We start from the raw sequence: 22,418 nt of genomic DNA on the forward strand, positions 1-22,418 counted from the left end.
CAAACTCACAATCAAACCAAATTACATTACCAATTTACTTAATTGAATGACACAATTATTATTATTATTATTATTATTATTATTATGTATAATGTCAACCAACTTTGCCTTTCCCCTTCCCCTTCCCCTTCACCTTCCCCTTTGAGTTATAGAAATCAAGTTGATTCTGAACTACTTCCTTCTCCTTTTGAAGCATCTCAATTTCATCTCGCAGCCTTTTCTCTATTACCAGTGGACCATGGACTGGGTTCTCTCGCCTAATTCTGGCCTCAATCATCATGGTTTCAGCAGTTTTGCTTCTCTCCCCTTCTGAAACAGAACCCAGTATGTTAACGACGTTTGCTCCAAAAAGCCAGTTAACATTCTCGAAATCTTCAGCCTTTTCAGCCGGAAAATGTGGCGCAAACAAACAATCCGCGTCGCACCTCTTCCGGAGGCGAGTGCATGCTGCACATTTTTGGTCATGAGGAGGCATCATGTTCATCATTCAATGCATGTGCGATTAATTATATATAGGGGTGAGTTTTCCCGATTTGGTGACGATTAATTTGTGTTTTTATTATCAATATCTGCTCATACGATTTTCATGTGTAATTCGAGTCAATGGATTTAATTGATATAGCTAGAATTTTTTTAAAAAAAAATTTGATGAATATATATATATATATATGACTTATATATTTAGTACAAAATTTAGTTATATTTTTCAGAAAAATATATGAATTTTTGCCTTTTACTTTCTTGGAAAGCCATTTGAATTTTTGTCAGGTATTAGAATCTCGTTGCTTCAATTGAGGGTTTTTTAGTGCGTTTACTCTCAGAATTTTTGGAAAAACATTTTATTATTAGATTGTAGTGTATAGAGAATAAATGTCATACTCTGATACAATTTTTTAAAATATTTTTATCTACAAAATAAATATATTTCTTTCAAAAAATAAAAGTGTAAATTAATTTTAATGAAAAGTTTTTTGGAATAAAATTTTGATTTCCTTGAATTGAGTAGGTTACAGATGCATTAAATCGTGGTCAAAGCAATGGAAATTTGGAATTACTATGTTTTGAATGGAACGTATTTAATTTTAAATACAATAATCTATTTATGTCAAGTAATTATTACACCAAAAAATAAAATAAAAAATAAAGTCCTTACTAGAGGAAAAGTCTCTTTTACCTAATTATTGTGGCGTCAATAATTAAAGAAAACCTAATTTTAGATCAATATTTTCATATTTTGTATAGAATCGGAACATGATATTTAAAATATTTGAGTTGCAGCATTATTATTATACTCACATTTTCGGAGACTTTTACTTTTTCAACCCATTTAAAAGAAACAAGTAAAATCTTAATCACAAAATGTTCCAAGTTCATCCTGGCGGGTATCGCTTGCAGGTCCCTCGCTCTGTGGGGTGCACGTAAGGCGTGCATGTCATCATCATTTTCAATTTTTTCCTCCGAAGTTGAAGTATAAATATTGCCTCATGCATACAAATGAACCGCCAGCTTCAAAGAAGTTTGACGAATTAAACAATGAAATATTGCAACTGTGTGAGAATGCGGCATCAAAGGTGAAGCAGTATCTTCTTGCTTACTTCAATCCAGGAGATATTTGATTAAGCATTTTAGCTCTAAATGGAAGACATTTCAGAAGTGGAAAACAATACAAATTTTGATTCATAGTTAGCAAAATAATCTCATCATATTTATTTTAATTTTTGAAAACTGTCTCCAATGTAAATTTTGAAGTCGGTTTCGACCTGTTCCATTGCAGACTGAAATCGGCCACAGATAGTACAATTCAAAACCTTAAATCGATTACCGAAATTCTTTGTTCGGTCCATTGGAGTCATTTTGAACGGACGAGCTGGCTTTCTTCTTGAAAATAAAAGGCCTTTTTGATTAAAATTAATTCAGTTTTCAATGCTTTTTTTCCCCCAAATACTTCATTCTTGAATCACTACATAAATGACCACATAGATATAATAACAGTCAATGGCCAATCAAAAAATCGAAAATTGAATTTACATATTTTATGGCAAAATAAGGAATTGATTTAGAGCCGATATACTTGCTTTCTTGTTATGGCATCTATATATATGTAGTAAGAAAAATCTTGTTCCGGATTGTTGAAAATTATTTAAAAATTAACGCTCCATGTATTTATAAGTAAAAAAATCATCATTTATATTTTTAATTAATCGAAATTACTGGAATGGAAAGATGGATTATAACAAAGTGTATTAACATAATTTGTTCAATATTTAACGAAATTTATCACACAATTAAGTTGATTTTCAATGCACTAAATATATATATATATATATATATATATATATATATAACAGAAGATTCATATCCTCTTCCTTTTTTCCACACAAACTTTATAATTGTATATGTCAAATTAAGCTCATAAATCTTTGCAAAGTATGTCACCAGTCCATTAACCCAACATAATTTTCTCCCCATCTCTCCTCCTAAAAATTTATGGCTCACTCTTTCTCAATCCTTTCAAATTTAATCTTTTTGATCATCACGCTCAGCAATCTATTGATATTTTCTGAGGCCAAGGAAAAGCTAAGCAAGACAGCTGCACAATCACTCCATGCCATAAATAGTATTCGTAACGACTCTGAAGCGGTTCGATTAGCTTCCACCGACTATGGAGATATTGTTCACCAAAACCCTTCAGCGGTTCTTTATCCTTTATGAATTAATGATATTACCGACCTAATTAAATCGTCAATCAATAATGTTAGGCCATTTACCATTGCTGCAAGAGGCAATGGACATTCTGTTAGGGGACAGGCCATGGCAAGTAATGGAGTGGTTGTGAATATGAAATCTTTGGGTGAAATCGGAGTCAGAATTAGGGTTTCTTTCAATCCTTCATTAGGGTTTTATGCAGATGTTGGAGGTGAGCAGTTATGGATCGATGTTTTGCACGAGACGTTGAAGCACGGCCTCATGCCTGTATCTTGGACTGATTATGTATACTTAACTGTGGGTGGAACACTTTCTAATGCGGGAATTGGTGGGCAAGCATTTTTACATGGTCCTCTCATTAGCAATGTTCTTGAACTTGATGTCATAACAGGTATACATGCAAATATAAATACACACACACATATGCCTCTCTCTGTGTGTGTGTGTGTGTGTGTGTATGTAAAAATTCATTGTTTGAATGATATTTGTTGCTTTGTGATATGTTCGATATTTAGGTACTGGGACCTTTATCACTTGCTCCAAAACAAAGAATTCGGACCTATTTTTTGGAGTTCTAGGAGGACTGGGGCAATTTGGCATCATCACAAGAGCAAGAATTATCCTTAAAAAAGCACCGACAAGAGTGAGTGATGATTCATATATGTACACACACATACATATATATATATACTTTGATTATCATAAGATTTGCTTTGACATATAATTGCGAATTCGTAGGAATAATATTACAAATTATAAACTGATCAATTTTATTATATATATGTGTGTATGTTTGTTTTCACTTTTTTTGAAATTTTTAATTTCAAACTTGAAATCTATACTATTCAATAATCTGGTCATCTCAATTACATTATTTTTGCAGAATTTGAGTTTAAATTTGGATACGACATAAACACATACGAGTTTCTTATTAATAAATTCTTGTTATTATTTTCCTAGGTAAAATGGGTGAGATTGTTGTATAGCGATTTTTCCATATTTACTAGGGACCAAGAACATCTCATCTCAAGTAGTTCCCCAAACTACGTGGAAGGTTTCATTGTTGCAAGTGAGACCACTCCCAATAGTTGGCCATCTTTCTCTTCATCAACTTCTGATCGAAACAGCGTCACTTCGTTCTTGAAGAACAAAGGTCTCCTCTACACCATAGAATTGGTTAAGTATTATGACGATCAAAGTGCAAGTACCATCGACGAGGTAAAAGTTTTATTTTCGTTGTTCCGTGTTCATGTTTATTAATCGAGTTTGAGCAGCTATAATTTTTGGCCTTAACCAACATGAAAAACAAGTTTTATCACATAAAAAAATTTGGAAAAAATTAAAACATCAAACTATAATTGTTCCTACATTTTCACTTATGTTGTTGGTAGGAATTTCAACGATTGCTCCGAGAGTTGAACTTCATTCCTGGTATTGCGTTCAACAAAGATGTCCCCATTTTTGATTTCCTCACCCGAGTTGGAGATTTGGATAACCCCGAAACAATCCAAGCACATCCATGGCTGAATCTCTTCCTACCGAAGTCTCGGATTCAAGATTTCAATTCTCAAATTTTAGTCGACATGATTCATAGATTCAACGATACCAAAGGCCTCTACATTTTCTACCCACTTAACAAAAATAAGTAATCATACTTACATCTCTCACTATTATTTTATTATTTTTTTCTCATGAGCTAAAGTATAGTAATTGTTGAATAAAAACACACACACACAGATGGGACGATCGAATGTCTTCTGTTATACCAGATGAAGATGTGTTCTATACTATTGGATTGCTCCATTCGAGTAATCCAAACACATTCGAAAAGTTCGATGAATTAAACAATGAGATACTGAGATTATCTGAGAAGGCTGGGATCAAGGTGAAGCAATATCTTCCTTATATTAAATCCAAGGAAGATTGGGTGAAGCATTTTGGCTCTAAATGGAGCATATTTCAGAAAAGGAAAACAATGTTTGATCCCAAAATGATATTGTCACCGGGCCAAAGAATTTTCAATGTTGCCTAGTATTCACAATTTAGTTGTAATTGATGCACGTCATTATATAATTTTATTGGTCCAACGCATTAATTTGTTTAATAAAAAAAAGTGGTTTGCACTTCAAAAAGTTGTGCGAATGGCAATCTATTCAAATAACAATATAAAATCCAATATTCTTACCTACTGCACGCCTTCTTTTTATTTTTTTTTAATTTTAAAAAAAGTATATACTATGTATAGAATATGATGAAATATTTCTATAATTCTCCTCGATTCCTTGCACTTGCTTGTCTTTTCATGAGTATTGGTAAAAAAAAATAACCTAACCACCTTTTAAAACAATTTAGAAAAGCATTAATCCAAAGTATGGTACAAATTTGGTTTAATCTGACTTTCATCAAACAAATTCAAGTATAAATCTTGTTTAATGAAAATGGATATGGATTAAACAAAAATTTATGTCAGAAATAATAATTTTTTATAAATTTTTGACCTATTGAAATTAATTTCGGGTGAATTGGAGATAATGATGAATGCATGATTCTCATTCCCTTGTCTCTTAAATAAAGAAAAATAATCTTAGTTGATGCATTTTTTTTGGAAATAATAATGAGAAAAAATAAAATAAAATCAAAGCAGGTGTCATATTATTTTGACCAAGACGGAAGTAATTATCTCTGCCCAAATAAAATCTATTGATCGAAAACAAATATTATTTTATTATAATTAATTACGACAAATGATCAAATTCTTGGAATTAACCCAGATAGTCTCCACTTGATTAGAATATAATTATTCCTAAGATTAAAGCTGTTTCAATATATAGCATATCGATCTATGTTACTCGAGCTAGTGAAATTTCTACTAGTCAATAATGATAGTTGATATAATTAAACTAAATATTCAATCAACAAAATTCAGTCTAAATAGATTTTGTTTATAAATTAAAATATAACTTAAGTGCCATAACTAAAGCCACTTGGAATATAATATAATATAATATAAAAAATTTACTTGCACACTTTAACATACATATAAGGGTTCACACTGTCGAACAATAATGTTTATTAATTCGTTCAAACTTGATTTCTGAAATAATAGGCTTCAATTTTGTATTCTGAAAAAATTTATATATATATATATATATATATATATATATATATATATATAAAACTAATTTATTGGTTGGAGTCAATACTTAGATGACATTGCGAAAAATATGTGTGAACGTGAACACTTTTACTTAGGTCACAAGTACAAGCTAAGGTTAGTCAATTTTTCTTTTAGCTTAAAAAATGGAAGTTCCTCGATGAAAAAAGACTAGTAATTATTTTATATTGAATCGAAGATATAGTCATGTCTACAATTTGGAACACAGATTGAGCCATCTTATATCATCATTTTGTCGTTACTTCAAAGAAGATTAATACATTAAGCGAAGTTGATATATTTGCTCGATTCAAGCAATTCATCTTGAGGATTCATTTTTTAAAAATCACAAAAAAATTTATGAAACATCACACATGTTATTTTATTAAACATATCTCATATTCGACCTGAACTTATGAAAAATATTTTTTTTAATCTCAAAAGTATTATAGACCGGATCAATCCGTCTCACGAATATAAATGTGTAAGACCGTAGGTAGACCTTCTACCATATTCATCTCTTAATATCTTCAAAATTATCGAGGATAAGAGTGTTCAAATTAAGATATTTTCATTTATTTATCAAAATATCGTAATCACTTTTAAAAAAAATCAAAATCGCTATCAGATAGTTTTAAGATTTTGATTAAATTAAATAGAAGCTACTAATTTTTTTAACAATTGGAAGATCAGGTTTTTTAGAAGTTTCAAACACGCCCGAAAGCGAGTGGAATTAGCTTTTAAGTAGCTAGCCATCTCTCCTGCATCTCCAAATCCAAATACCACAAAAATAATGAAATTACACAAGAACCCCTTACCTTCCCATCTTGACCGATCAATTCAACACGATGAACGAGCTTTGACCATTATGCGCTTAATTTTCTACCCCGTTGTCACATCTCCATTACCTCTTTGCTACACTTCTCATGTTCCGACTTCCCTTTCTTAATATTGATAAATATATAATATTTAATACTCGGGGATTCTTTTTATAAGGGATCTGTTTAATGATCTTCCGGCCTGTATTTCATGGCAACATATAAATGAGCCCTCCTTTCTAAATTTACTGTCTCATCATTGACAGATCCTTTGGTTTCTTTAAAGGGTCTAGGTTGATTGATGCATGAAGCAGTAGGAGTTTTTGGGATGAATCAAAAGATTAAAGGTGTGATCCTGTTAAGCTCAGACCAGACTTCCATAAATGTGCATGATTAATGGACTTCGTTTTTCTCCTCGATGAAGGCCGCCGCGCCGCTTTTCTTCGTCATGCGATCCAGTCTTTTGGTTGTTCTTACATTTGCCTATGGTCTCAATTAGCTCAACCAGCCAAGTAAGAAATGATTCACATGATTATACTCGAAGGAAGTAGTACTTTGTATCTCATGACGTTCTCCTGAACCTGCCCGTTTCGTTTTGCAGTTGCTTATATTGTTTGGATCGAATATACCAAGAAACAAGCAGCCAGCGACCGAGCTCGTCCACTGGAAGCCATGCCAGAAGCCTTTTCGATGCTTACTCGGAATCGATTAACTATATTGATAGTTGGTATGCTGTGGATTAGATAATTAATGGTGCAAATTAATGGTTAAACTGTGCACGTACATTTTCTTCATCAAATTGTTGGTTAATGCTTTGAAGTTAAATATATGTATCGATGAAGCCAATATGTACGAGCGCTTTTTCTTTTCAGCCGGATTCCAGGGTTTTCGTTTAAGAACAATCTTCCTTACACGGAGTTTAAGATAGAGGAACTTCAAAGGATGACAGCAAGTGAAGTGCAGCTCCAATTTTATCAGGAAGCTAGGATTAAGGTAATTATTTCCTCAGCTGATCTTCTTTTCCCTTTTTTTAGGTTCATGTTTTAATTTTATTATGTACAGACCGCAGTTTTCATGGGGTGTGCCAGCGGAGAGATTGAGATAGGAATGCTTCATCAACCTACGGTAATAAAAAGAAATCTTTAAATTCTTGTCTGCACCAAGTTTTGAAATACGGTGCTGCACTTTATGTATGATCGATCGAGATTAACACTAGTTTTTCCCCCCTTAAAGGCGGACCTGGAAATGGAAATGAAAAATTTATTCCCAATGCACTTCTCCAGAGAATTAGTAACGCGTCCTCAGCCTGCGGATCCAATCCAGCCTTCGTCTTCTTCTTCATCATTAAGATCATTGTCATTCGATAGCCCTGAATATTCGCCTCAAGTTTTGAGCAATATTCCCTCTATTTCTGCCGTGCAAGCTGAACCCGCAAAATTAAAACAAGCAGTTATCCAAGAATCATCATTTCCATTTGTTGGAAATGCACCAAAACCAGTAAATTTGGCACCAGACACATCTTATGACCCTCATCAGCTCGCGATACAAGCCTTGAGGCAAATTCGGTACACGAAGTTTCCTACCATAGAGAGTGAAGATGATGCAATACAAAAGGCAATTCTTGCTGTCTTATCTTCTCCTTCCTCCACTAATTCTTCCTCTACTTCTCAGCAAAATCCACTAAATTTACCATCTATTAGTCCCGTAAAGAATAGACCGACTGCATTTCAAAGATATACAAAGAGTTTGGCTCCATCGGCTTCGATGAACCCTAAACATAACACGTTAAGAAGAGCTGTTGTGTTCTTCAGAAACTTGAGTATGAGCAGAAGACAAGAAAATCAGACTCAAGAAAACCGTCCCCCGGCTACTCGGTTGCACCATATGATATCAGAAAGGAAAAGACGTGAAAAGTTGAATGAGGTCTTTCAAGTATTGAGATCATTGCTCCCTGCAGGATCAAAGGTATGTCTAGAACATTACACTATGCATTATTTTCACTGTTCTAATTCAAATTCCTGGGTTTATCCCTTGTATATATACACTTCAAAGGATGTTTAAAAAAAAAATTACCCGCAGAAGGATAAGACCTCAATTCTTAGCAGCACGACTCAGTACTTGGGCTCATTGATATCTCAAGTTTCAGAACTCAGTAAAAGAAACCAGGAACTGGAAGCATCTCTTTTGAGCCAAGGAGAAGCCATGGTGTGGCGCTTTTCTTCAGCTCAAGATCAAAGGCTAAATGTTGAGATCAACCAAGCTTCGGAACAGACATCAGAAGCAAGAATCTTGGGTTTGAGAGTTACAGTACGAGGAGAATGCAACATGGTAGATTTGGTTATTCGGATCCTGGAGTTTATAAAACAGCAAAATAATGTCGGGTTACAGTCTTTAGAATCCAACACAAGACCAGTAGAATCAACGTTAGTGCACTGCGTGGTATTAAGACTGAAGATTGAGGTATGCATATTTGAGGTTAATTTGTACAGAGAATATCGCTCAAGATTACAATTTTAAGACGATTTTTATGTTATTATCAACGTTTTACAAAGCACTCTTTTTAACTGAAAACAAAAATATTAATAATTATCTATGTTTTTTTTAAAAAAAAATATTATTTAATTAAATTATACTGAATTTACGACCATTCTTGTCGATTTTTATGCATCTTCTTGTAGGGTGATGAATCTGACTTGTCTGGTCTCAAAGAAAGAGTCACGAGGGCTCTTGATGACGTGGCTCGTTGACTAATCACACCAAATTCATCCAAAAGTCGTCATATCATATCATCAACTACTCCTAGCTAGCAATAATTTCGTACTTTGGTACTCAATTTTGTTGGATTTTACGTACATGATTTATTCTAGTTTAAGGAAATTAATGTAATCGATTTTTTTATCTGCTACTTGTAATATACAATAAAACATCTATAAATTAATTACTGATGTTATTAATAATATGAATAAAATAATATTTTTTCTAGGTCATTATTATAAATTAATAATTATTTAGAATTAAATATAAATATGATTTTATTATTGATTATTTTTTTTTTGTTGAAATTTAAATGTAATTAGATTTCATATCTAACTTTTCATAATGCATTCCAAACAGAGCCCCAAAAGAATTATGGACCGAATAAACCTAGTCTCACTTTTATTTTGTTATTATTTCTTTGTATGACCTCAAAAATATTTATTCCTTTTACTAGTTTTCTGGATTTTGTCGTTGATTATAAATTCACTTGGTGTGTTTATTTTCAATATGTTCATATTTTTGGTGGAGATACTTATTGATTGTGTCTTTGAAACAATCAAAAAAGAAATATTTAGTAGAATGTAGTTCGAATCCTGATTTCACCAATTAGGCAATTACGGATTTAAGAAAAATTATATTATATATTTTATATTATATATTATATTTTTAATAGTTTTTTATTTTGATCCAATCCTGATTTTAAAAAATTACCGATTTAAGAAAAATTCTATTATATAGTTTTAATAATTTTTTATTTTTATCCTAAAAATTAAAATTATATGTTATATTTTTGTATTTTTATGTTTATTTTGAATAAGATTTTTCCCACCAGATTAAACTTTTCTGGTTATGCCTTGATTCCAAAGATTTGGCGTCTCTTTATCGAATTGGAAAACAATTATGAATAGAAATTGTCGCTATATAGTTTCTTCTAATATAATTGGTTCCAACTGATTTGTGGTCATATTAAATAGTGAATTTTATTTGAATAATCAATAAAATGAATATTATTTAATAATTTAAAACAATGAATATCACTTATTTATTTTTTAAAAACATATATGTACTAGTGAACTGTGAGAGTCCAGCCCAAATTAAAGCCAAGGCACAGCCCAAAGTGGAGTAAGTTAAATAATAAGTAAAATAATAATAAAAAAAAAGAATCGTGAATCTCCTGTATGCATTTGCCGAAAGTTTCTTCTTCTTTCTCAAAAAAATTTCTCGTCACTTTGACCGTCCGTATCTTTGCCGTCGGTGCTCATTTTTCGAAAGTAAGCATAGTTTCGGAATCTTCTCGACGAAAGCTTTCCGTTGATACCACTTTTGATAGGAAAAATCGAGATTCTCGAAAACCCGCCACCCTATCTCCGCTAAATCGTCACCGTACGTCGCCGGAGTTCGGAAATTGATTGAGGGCTTTTGTTCTCTGGGTCACAAGCTTCGTTTTGGTATATATATTGAAGTATAATTTATTATTCCAGAAATTGTTTAAGGGTGCTCCATTTTTGGTTAAATTTGATATCAATATTGATATTGATTATATTTTTGGATGTAGGTACAAACTTTTGAAGTTGATTCAAGGTATTGAACAAATTTCAAAATATTTAATAAGGAATTTTTGAATTAATGAGATGAATAAATCGAGTATCAACTAGTTCGATATTTTGCGACGATAAAATAGAAATAATTGATTTTAGATATTTTAGTCGAATATTGAGAATTTAGAAATTTAAAATGCCTAAATTGTTGAAATTGGATTTTTAGTGAATTTAAATCAAAATATCTTAAATCCTCAAGAAAGTCCGGTAAATGCCAACTCAGACAAATCACCTGAATATTAATTTAAATGGTTCTGGAATTTTTATATGATGATAAGACCATTTAAATTAATATTCAGGTGATTTGTCTGAGTTGGCATTTACCGACTTTCTTGAGGATTTAAGATATTTTGTGGTAATTAAAGTTAGTTGAGGTACGCATGAACTGTTTTATTATGACGTCTATATGATGTGAAATGACGTTAAGTACTTTGTAATGAGTTGTGGCGTGCCTTATGTGTTTCTGTGAATACGTGATTGCATTCACGCATTTATTTGAGTTGATACTATTGTGGCATAGCATTTCGAGTCTTGACTCCTTTGATTGCTATTGATATTGATCTATTGAGTTGTTGCGTCATCGATGGAGTGGGTGGGTAGGATTAGCACTCCTGATGACTTGCATGAGGACTGAGCGGGTCGCTCCCGTACCCTCGATGCTACGTGCATGGATGAGCGGCGGCATGATATTACGTTGCTGCAGTCCTGGCACGGGTGGCCACTGTTCTTGTTGCTGATGCGTTTCATTTGGACTCCGCTTTGGTATCCATTATTTTGTTGTTACCGACACGCATTGCATTGCATTTCATTGCATTTTACTTGATTTTATTTCATGTCAGTTATATTTGTCGTAATATTACTGGTTCGTCGTACTGGGGCCCGACCCCTCGTTTCTTTTTATGCTGTGGTTGTTTTTGATGCCATAGCAGGTTATACAGGAGGATTTGACGCATCTGGTGGAGCGTCAGGTAGTGGTGCCCAATCGTCGAGTCATGGTTGAGAGTTCCTAGATATATATATATACTATATTATGGAGTTATACATTTACCGGGGAGATGCCCCGTGTAGCTGTACTGTTATTGTAATGATGTTTTGTATTGATAGTTGTGTGATCGAGCCTTGCCGGCTCTATATGTGTTTAGTCCTGGCCAGTGCGGCTATAAGGTTGTGAATTGATGTTATGACTTTATTTCGAGTATATAAATGTTGTTTGTGTTGTTTGAAAATTTTTGGGATATCCTACTTACAGGAAGGTCATGTCGAAATTTCTATTGGCCCAAAAGGAAAATTTTTAATCGCTTTCGCTGTTTACATTAATAAATCCTAGTTGTTTGGTCATTAAAGATTAATCAGGAGCACGGGCCCCCACAGTTGGTATCAGAACATAACTGGGATATGCTCGAATTAGAGTCTAGGGCACTTGAGTCTAGACACAAATAACATGATTGTGCATGTGTTTGACTATTTGCTCTTATTTGAATTATTTGGTGTGATTTGCTTGAATTTACATGCGTTAGAACGACTAGCTGATTAGGCATGGTTTGTAATTTCGAAATTGCCTATAACTTTTTTTTACCTGTTATCTGCCTGTGGATTTAATCCTCGTATCTTGCAGAATGGCACCTGGAGGAAGAGGTAGAAAAGGAAAAGAAATAGCGCAAGAATCTGAGGCGCAAAATGTTCGAGGACTTGCAGATATCATTAGAGGTAGACGTGGTCGACCTCGAGGACAAGTCGCTCAAAATGTTGAAGAACCTCCTCGACCTGAAAGACCTGGAGCTAGACAGGTAGCGATAGAGCAAGAAGTGGAACAGCTGACACAGAAAGTTGGAGGAATGCAGTTAATAATTTCTCAGTTTCAAGAATTACGTCCTCCAAAATTCTTTGGCAACGAGAGCGGAGAAAAAGCAGCAGGATGGCTGAAAAGTATAAATCGTCTATTTAATTTGTTGGAGTATTCCCAAGATATTAAATTGAAGCTTGCCATCTACCAACTTAAAGATCGAGCACAACTCTGGTGGGAAGCCACAGAGGAAGCAATGAAGGACTCTGGTGAAATTATTACTTGGGATGCTTTTCGTGCTCACTTTACCCAAGAATATGCACCACCATCATATTATGCTGCTAAAGAAGAAGAGTTCAATCAGTTGGTGCAGGGCAACACATCAGTGGTGGAATATGCTTCACAGTTTTCTGCTCTTTTGCCATATGTTCCACATGTTGCTAGGAATGATCAGGCTAAACTATCACGTTTTCTGCACGGGTTGCAGCGGACTGTTCATACTTTGGTAATGACTGGATCGCCTAATACGTATATTCAAGCAGTGGAAAAGGCGAAGAAAATTGAAGCAAGTTTGCTCAGAGGAGACCCACAGCCAGGTCCATCATCTGTTTCTAAGGGATCTGGGAGTAGTATGTCAATGCCAGTGGATTTACCTCCATATCAGCCTATACAGTCATACCAACAACCCAAACAGCAGAGGTACAAAGTAAAAGGAAAGCAATTCAAGAAGAAGTCTCAATCCAGCTCTTCCAGTTCAGGCAGTGCACGAGGGGGAGGTTCTGTTGGGTCGTCTAGCACTGTGCATTGTGATCGATGTGGTGGTCGACATTTTAGTTCCCAGTGTGTAGGAGTTCAGGGGACTTGTCATAATTGTGGTCAGGTTGGACATTACGCCAGGGTATGTCCTAGTGCAGGGAGACAGCAGTTCCAGCCACAGCAGCTTGGTCAAGTTCCCCGTGGACCAGTCTTTAGACCATATGCTCCTACTCCATCATTTCAGCAGTCCAGTTACCCACCTCCCAGAGGTCCTATTCAGCAGCCATTTCCAGGGCCACAGCAAGCCCAAGTCCATGCTTTGACTCAGGACCAGGCTCAGGATGCACCAGGAGGAGTGATTGCAGGTATTTGTTATGTTTTTGATTATCCTGCACGCATATTGATAGACACAGGAGCATCTCATTCATTTTTATCTGCTGCATTTGTTGATGAGCATGAGATTGCTACTATTCCTTTGTTGGATACTGTGTCAGTTGTTACTCCTTCCGGTGTATATGTGATGTCCCGTGAGATAGTTTTGAACTGTGTGATTAGATTTGAGGGTAATATTATGATAACAAATCTAATCAAATTAGCCATGACTGATTTTGACTGTATTCTGGGTATGGATGTGTTGACGAATTATCGAGCCACTGTGGATTGTTTCCATGGAGTTGTCAGATTTAGACCATATTATGGCAGCAAATGGAATTTTTATGGTTATGATTCACAGTCTCGAATTCCATTAGTATCTGCAATGGAAATGTTCAGGTTGTTGTCGATCAGCAATGAAGGATTTTTGATCTATGCTCTTGATGCAACACGGGAAGAACGATTGAAAGTTTCAGACATTCCCGTTGTCAAGGATTTTCCAGATGTATTTCCTGATGAGATTCCAGGCTTTCCGCCTCAAAGGGAAATAGATCTTAGCATTGAATTAATGCCAGGGACAAATCCTATTTCTAGAGCACCATATCGTTTAGCTCCAACAGAGTTGAAAGAACTCAAGGAACAGCTACAGGATTTACTGGAGAAAGGCTATATCAGACCCAGTATGTCGCCCTGGGGAGCTCCAGTATTGTTTGTAAAGAAGAAAGACGGAACGATGAGAATGTGAGTCGATTATCGGCAGTTAAACCGGGCTACTGTGAAGAATAAGTATCCTTTGCCGCGTATTGACGACTTGTTTGATCAGTTGCAGGGTAGTTCTGTGTATTCCAAGATTGATCTTCGTTCCGGATACCATCAGCTTAGAGTCCGAGAGGAAGATGTTCCTAAGACAGCATTTCGGACACGTTATGGACACTATGAATTCCTAGTCGTGCCGTTTGGTTTGACTAATGCTCCAGCGGTTTTTATGGATTTAATGAATCGTGTGTTCCGGGAATTCATAGATAAATTTGTTATCGTCCTTTATTGATGACATCTTGATTTATTCCAGATCAAAGAAACAACACGAAGAACATTTGAAATTAGTTCTCCAAACACTCAAAGAAGCGCAATTGTATGCCAAATTTTCTAAGTGTGAGTTTTGGTTGGACAGAGTTTTATTTTTAGGCCATGTTATATCTGCACAAGGAGTATCTGTTGATCCTAATAAAGTTGAAGTTGTTATCAATTGGCCTAAACCAACCAATGTATCTGAGATTCGAAGCTTTTTGGGATTAGCTGGGTACTATATGCGTTTCATTGAAGGATTTTCTAGAATAGCTAGGCCTATGACCCAGTTGACACAGAAAGATCGACGTTTTGTATAGACTGCAGAATGTGAGTCTAGTTTTCGGACTTTGAAAGAAAAGTTGACCACATCTCCAGAGTTAGCTTTGCCTTCAGGCTCAGGTGGATTTGTTGTCTGTACAGATGCTTCCCTAAATGGACTGGGTTGTGTTTTGATGCAAAATGGACGAGTGATTGCCTATGCATCTCGTCAGTTGAAGCCACATGAGACTCGATATCCAGTTCATGATTTGGAGTTAGCTGCCATTGTGTTTGCATTGAAGATATGACGTCATTATCTGTACGGAGAACAGTTTGTGATTTATTCTGATCACAAGAGTCTGAAGTATCTTTTCACACAGTCCGACTTAAATATGAGACAGCGTCGATGGTTGGAATTACTTAAGGACTTTGATTGTGAGATCTAGTACCAACCAGGGCGAATGAATCAAGTTGCAGATGCTTTGAGCAGAAAGGTTCAGCCTAAAATGTTGGCATCTTTGACTATTTCAAAGGTTCATGAGCATTTGGGAACTTCAGGATGGACTTATCAGTCTAAGGGCGACTACTTTATAGTTTCATCTATACAAGTTGAACCACAGATTGTTTCTAAAATCAAAGCAGCACAGAGAACTGATCCACATGTTCATAGATTGAAAGAATTGACTCAGACAGGTCAATCAGACAAGTTCAGTGTTGCTTCTGATGGATGTCTACGCTATAATGGTAGACTTGTGGTTCCAAATTTGATAGACTTAAAAGAAGCTATACTTCGAGAAGCTCATTGTAGTCGACACAGTGTTCATCCTGAAATCAGAAAGATGTATCATATCTTGAAATCCCATTACTGGTGGGAAGGTATGAAGAAAGAGATTTCTGACTTTGTGGCTAGATGTTTGACGTGCCAACAGGTTAAAGCTGAGAGAATGAGACCTGGTGGTATGTTACATAGTCTTGAAGTGTCACAATGGAATTGGGAGCACATTGCTATGGATTTTGTGACACACCTACCTCGTTCTAATCGTGGTTGTGATACGATTTGGGTGATTGTTGATAGATTGTCTAAATCAGCCCATTTTATTTCTTATGATCGTACTTGTACTTATAAGAAAATGGCAAAAATGTACATCGATCATGTGGTGAGATTGCATGGTGTGCCTGTAACCATAGTATCAGATCGTGATCCCAGGTTTGCTTCGAAGTTTTGGGGTAGTTTGCAATCAGCATTGGGTTCAAAGTTGGCGATGAGTACTGCATATCACCCACAGACAGATGGTCAGTCTGAGAGGACCATTCAGACACTCGAGGACATGTTGCGAGCAGTCGTGATGGATTTCAGGGGTGGTTGGCAGGAATCATTGTCACTTGTTGAGTTCTCTTACAATAACAGCTTCCAAGCAACCATCGGAATGGCACCATTTGAAGCCTTGTACAGTAGAAAATGTAGATCTCCGATATGCTGGGAAGATGTAGGAGAAAGACAGATGTCAATGCCAGAATTTATACAAGAATTGAAAGAGAAGGTTGAAATGATTAGAAAAAGAATGAAAGCATCACAGGATCGTCAAGCCAGCTATGCTAATAAAAGGCGTAGGCCTTTAGAATTTCAGGTTGGCGATCAGGTTTTCTTGAAAGTATCACCGTTTCGTGGTACTACGAGATTTGGGCGCAAAGGGAAGCTAGCTCCGCGTTATATTGGTCCATATGCGATTGTTGAGAGGATTGGCACTTTGGCTTATCGTTTGGATTTACCACAGAGTTTGTCTGCGATACATGATGTGTTTCATGTATCTATGTTACGAAAGTACGAGCCGGATCCTTCTCATGTCTTGAGGACTGATGAGGTGGAGTTGGATAGTTCCCTTAGCTATGTTGAGCATCCAGTGCAAATTCTTGATCGTAAAGAAAAACAACTTAGGAATAAGACGATTCCATTGGTTATGGTGCAATGGAGTAGACATGGGAGAGAAGAAGCTACATGGGAATTAGAGGCTAAAATGCGTCAGGAATGGCCTCATTTGTTTGCAAATATAATAACTTATTCCATGTATTCTGATTTCCCTATGTACTATCAGTGGTAAATGTTTATAAACCACTTTTGTATAAATGTTGTGTATACTAGATTTCGAGGACGAAATCTTCTATTAGTAGGGGAGAATGTGAGAGCCCAGCCCAAATTAAAGCCAAGGCCCAGCCCAAAGTGGAGTAAGTTAAATAATAAGTAAAATAAAATAAAAAAAGAAGAATCGTGAATCTCCTGTATGCATTTGCCGAAAGTTTCTTCTACTATGTCAAAAAAATTTCTCGTTACTTTGATCGTCCGTATCTTTGCCGTTGGTGCTCATTTTTCGAAAGTAAGCATAGTTTCGGAATCCTCTCGACGAAAGCTTTCCGTTGATACCACTTTTGATAGGAAAAATCGAGATTCTCGAAAACCCGCCACCCTATCTCCGCTGAATCCTCACCGTACGTCGCCAGAGTTCGGAAATTGATTGAGGGCTTTTGTTCTCTGGGTCATAAGCTTCGTTTTGGTATATATATTGAAGTATAATTTATTATTCCAGAAATTGTTTAAGGGTGCTCCATTTTTGGTTAAATTTGATATCAATATTGATATTGATTATATTTTTGGATGTAGGTACAAACTTTGAGTTGATTCAAGGTATTGAACAAATTTCAAAATATTTAATAAGAGATTTTTGAATTAATGAGATGAATAAATCGAGTATCAACTAGTTCGATATTTTGCGACGATAAAATAGAAATAATTGATTTTAGGTATTTTAGTCGAATATTGAGAATTTAGAAATTTAAAATGCCTAAATTGTTGAAATTGGATTTTTAGTGAATTTAAATGGTTCTGGAATTTTTATATGATGATAAGACCATTTAAATTAATATTCAGGTGATTTGTCTGAGTTGGCATTTACCGAACTTTCTTGAGGATTTAAGATATTTTGTGGTAATTAAAGTTAGTTGAGGTACGCATGAACTGTTTTATTATGACGTCTATATGATGTGAAATGACGTTAAGTACTTTGTAATGAGTTGTGGCGTGCCTTATGTGTTTCTGTGAATACTTGATTGCATTCACGCATTTATTTGAGTTGATACTATTGTGGCATAGCATTTCGAGCCTTGACTCCTTTGATTGCTATTGATATTGATCTATCGAGTTGTTGCGTCATCGATGGAGTGGGTGGGTAGGATTAGCACTCCTGATGACTTGCATGAGGACTGAGCGGGTCGCTCCCGTACGCTCGATGCTACGTGCATGGATGAGGGGCGGCATGATATTACGTTGCTGCAGTCCTGGCACGGGTGGCCACTATTCTTGTTGCTGATGCATTTCATTTGGACTCCGCTTTGGTATCCATTATTTTGTTGTTACCGACACGCATTGCATTGCATTTCATTGCATTTTACTTGATTTTATTTCATGTCAGTTATATTTGTCGTAATATTATTGGTTCGTCATACTGGGGCCCGACCCCTCGTTTCTTTTTATGCTGTGGTTGTTTTTGATGCCATAGCTGGTTATCCAGGAGGATTTGACGCGTCTGGTGGAGCGTCAGGTAGTGGTGCCCAATCGTCGAGTCATGGTTGAGAGTTCCCAGATATATATATATTATATTATGGAGTTATACATTTACCGGGGAGATGCCCCGTGTAGCTGTACTGTTATTGTTATGATGTTTTGTATTGATAGTTGTGTGATTGAGCCTTGCCGGCTCTATATGTGTTTAGTCCTGGCCAGTGCGGCTATAGGGTTGTGAATTGATGTTATGACTTTATTTCGAGTATATAAATGTTGTTTGTATTGTTTGAAAATTTTTGGGATGTCCTACTTACGAGGAAGGTCATGTCGAAATTTCTATTGGCCCAAAAGGAAAATTTTTAATCGCTTTCGCTATTTACATTAATAAATCCTAGTTGTTTGGTCATTAAAGATTAATCAGGAGCACGGGCCCCACATGAACCTTAATGATTTTTATATAATCAAATCAATGTTTGCTGTATCGAAAACTACAATTTAAAATAATAAATTATTAATATCTCTTTAAATTAATAAAAAATTTAATGGGCTCAACATTATTAATTTTACCGAGGTTTTATTGTACCACTTAGTCCTTGATTTACTTAATACAATGAATTTAGTAATTTTAAAAAAAAAAAACCAAATTAAGGTTAAGATAGAGCATTTATACAAGAGAGAGAGAGCGGTATTCCAATCGAACCCACGAACAAATTCACAAGAAAATGGAGCCTGCGGTGACTAGTGATGAAAATAGTTTAGGAGGCACCGAGAAAAACCAAGTCTTGATGACTGTGAAAGCAGAGCCATTTCTGGATCTTGTAGAAGAAGCTAATCATCGTGGTGGCAGCGGAAACTTATGGGCGGAAGAGATGCTAAAGCCAGTGGAGGAACTCCAAGAATCCGGGCCGCCGTCATTTTTAACGAAGACGTTTGATATGGTTAATGATCCCAAAACCGACTCCATAATATCATAGAGCTGCACAAGGGCTAGTTTTGTAGTTTGGGATCCTCATAAGTTTTCCGTTGATTTGCTCCCTAAAGACTTTAAGCACAATAACTTTTCTAGCTTTGTTCGTCAGCTTAATACCTACGTAAGCATATCGAATGGCTTGATTGATTGATTTACAGTATATCCATTCTTTTACTAGCATATCTAACTGCTTGATTGTGTTTGTTATCACTGTACTCGGAATTATTTTGGGAGTAGAAGGTGAATTGATCATTCACTAAATCAATGTCATCAGTAGAAATATGCATGTAGTATCTTGTTTCCAGTCATCTCCATTCAGTTTAGTTTTATCAGATTTTCATCCCAGTTTTATGCCCTTTTTTAATTTTTTATTTAATTGATTTTTGGTGGAAGAAATCGTCTCTTATTTTCACTATTGTATTGCATTTAATCACGTGGGTACTGTATAGTTCAACGGCTCTCCCTGGGAAGAGTATATATCTTAGCTTGATTGTTATGGTCTCTAGTACATGTGAAGCTTTATTGGAACTCTGTGACGAATTAAATGCAGCGATTTAGAAAGATCGATTCGGACAATGGGAATTTGCCAATGAATCCTTTCAGCAAGGAAATAAGCACTTGCTTTAGTACATAAAAAGAAGGAAGCACAATTCTCAAATGATGCACCAACAAAGAGCCCTTCAAAATTCAGAGGATTCCACCAAGCACATGGAGTCGAGGCAGAGCTCGAGAAACTTGGGACTGATAGAAAAGAGTATTGGAAACAGAAGTGTTGATGTTGAGACAGCAACAAGAAAATAATCATAAATATTTGTCCACTGTTGAGCATCATCTGGGCCTCATTGAAATGAAGCAAAAACACGTGATCTTTTTCTTGATCAAATCACTGGAGAAGAACCCAATATTCGTGCATAATTTCTTTGAGAAAATAAAGAAAAGAAAACTGAGCGATGCAGGAACCGTGATAAAGCGGAAGCTGGCTTCTCATGGCTTATGTAAAGGTAGCTTATTTGAAGCCATAAAACGATTGACGTAGATGATTTAATCGAACTTAGCCCTGAAGATAAAAGGCTTCAACTTGAAGCAGATATGGCGAGGATTCCATCAGAAATACAAATGCTACACTCCTCCGATAAATTCCGCAGCCCTATAATAAAGCAGCGTAAGGTTGAAAATTTATCTCAAACGAAAGGTTTACACCTGTGCTCTGAGAATTTCAGCATGTGGGACAAACTAATAGAAGACAACGTAAATTATGGGGAAGAAGAAGGAGAAGAATGGGCCAAGCAACAAAATGATATTGTTCAAGAATTAGAGAAATTTAATTCCGAATTCTGTTCAATTCAAAGGTATGATTTTGTCGAAGCCCTCTCAAGCATATCATACCTTTTACACCGTTCCTCATTTCTTGAGTGTGTGATGCAGGGGGACAAATGAGAAAAGCCACTGGAGTTTCTGATACGTTAATTGTTACCACACATGTAGGATTGATGATGGAAAGAGCACGACCGTACCATAAATAAGATGCGGGGATGGCAGTGTGATTCTTGCTTTCTGCAAAAAACTTGAGCTATTCTTCAAGTATAGTTTCCTAGGTTTCCAGTTTACTCTTTCCAAACAAGGATGGCAAGGTCACCTGTCGAGTCTGAAGGGTTCATAAGGCTGATCATTATGTAGCGGTAGTAGCATATGTGTAGTACATGTAAATATCACTTGTGTCCAAACAAACTACGATTCTGTGGAAATATCGCACTGGGAGTAATAAACAAATAGTACATGCATGACCAAAAATTTCCAAGAATGCTACTCTAAAAATGTGCTGCATCGATTTAATCGTTCATCCTTGTTACGACTTCGAGGGGAGCACAACTTCTTCAACCCTCTGCCTAAAGATGGTGATAATCCACCTTCTTTCTTTGGTGAGGAAACAACATTCCTTGTATCCCTTTTAGGATGGATTGTCTGAATAAGGGCTTCGATTTCCTCCTTTGCTCGTTCAAACACATTTGGACCTTCGACTTCACTGATAGGGGTATTCTCATCAATATCATCACTCCGTCCATGAGTTTCTTTGTGACGGTGCTGTGCTGATTTCTCTGCGTGCTTTATCTTCTTTGGTTTTCTCTGCAAGGCTTGGTGAAATGATAAACTTTTTACTTATGTAGAAACATAGCATTCTGGTTGAAAATATTGAATTGAAACTATTCGAAGGTGCAGTATGAAAGGAAAGATTACAAGAACATATTGCAACGATACATAAACAAGTTCCATGCCCCCAAACTTGCTCTAAAGTTTCTAAATATGATATAATTTTCATGATTCATACCTGAAAGCAACTCTACCACCTGACATTTAACAAAATCTCCTTCATATATATGATTTAAATTTGAAAGTCTAATTATAAAAAAATAAAATATATTATTAAATCAAATAAACAATTGTTTAAAAAATAAAAAAAATGTTCAAAATAAATATTTTCAGACATACAATATACAAAAATGTCGGCAATATTTATTAATTATATATTTTTTAAAAAAATTAAAATTTTTGGGGTTGACCCGAACCCATCTCAATCCGATTATTTTTTTGGGTTAGCTATTGGGTCCAACCCCATCTGATTCG

At 35.5% G+C, this 22,418-nt stretch overlaps 1 protein-coding gene and 2 pseudogenes across 1 annotated transcript; all 3 read left to right on the forward strand.

The window, feature by feature from the left end:
* The first annotated feature begins 2,487 nt into the window (after positions 1–2,487).
* LOC142550330 (cytokinin dehydrogenase 3-like) lies at positions 2,488–4,738 on the forward strand (annotated as a pseudogene).
* Positions 4,739–6,886: 2,148 nt separating this feature from the next.
* On the forward strand, positions 6,887–9,565 carry LOC142547951 (putative transcription factor bHLH041). The gene is made up of 7 exons (XM_075656325.1): positions 6,887–7,190; positions 7,280–7,405; positions 7,551–7,671; positions 7,741–7,803; positions 7,912–8,643; positions 8,758–9,138; positions 9,357–9,565. The coding sequence occupies exons 1-7, from the start codon at positions 7,075–7,077 to the stop codon at positions 9,423–9,425; spliced, it is 1,608 nt and encodes a 535-aa protein (XP_075512440.1). The 5' UTR covers positions 6,887–7,074; the 3' UTR covers positions 9,426–9,565.
* A 9,972-nt stretch (positions 9,566–19,537) lies between these two features.
* On the forward strand, positions 19,538–21,602 carry LOC142548427 (heat stress transcription factor A-6b-like; annotated as a pseudogene).
* The last annotated feature ends 816 nt before the right edge of the window (positions 21,603–22,418 follow it).

This window comes from Primulina tabacum, chromosome 6 (assembly GCF_025594145.1).
Source record: "Primulina tabacum isolate GXHZ01 chromosome 6, ASM2559414v2, whole genome shotgun sequence".
NCBI lineage: Eukaryota > Viridiplantae > Streptophyta > Magnoliopsida > Lamiales > Gesneriaceae > Primulina > Primulina tabacum.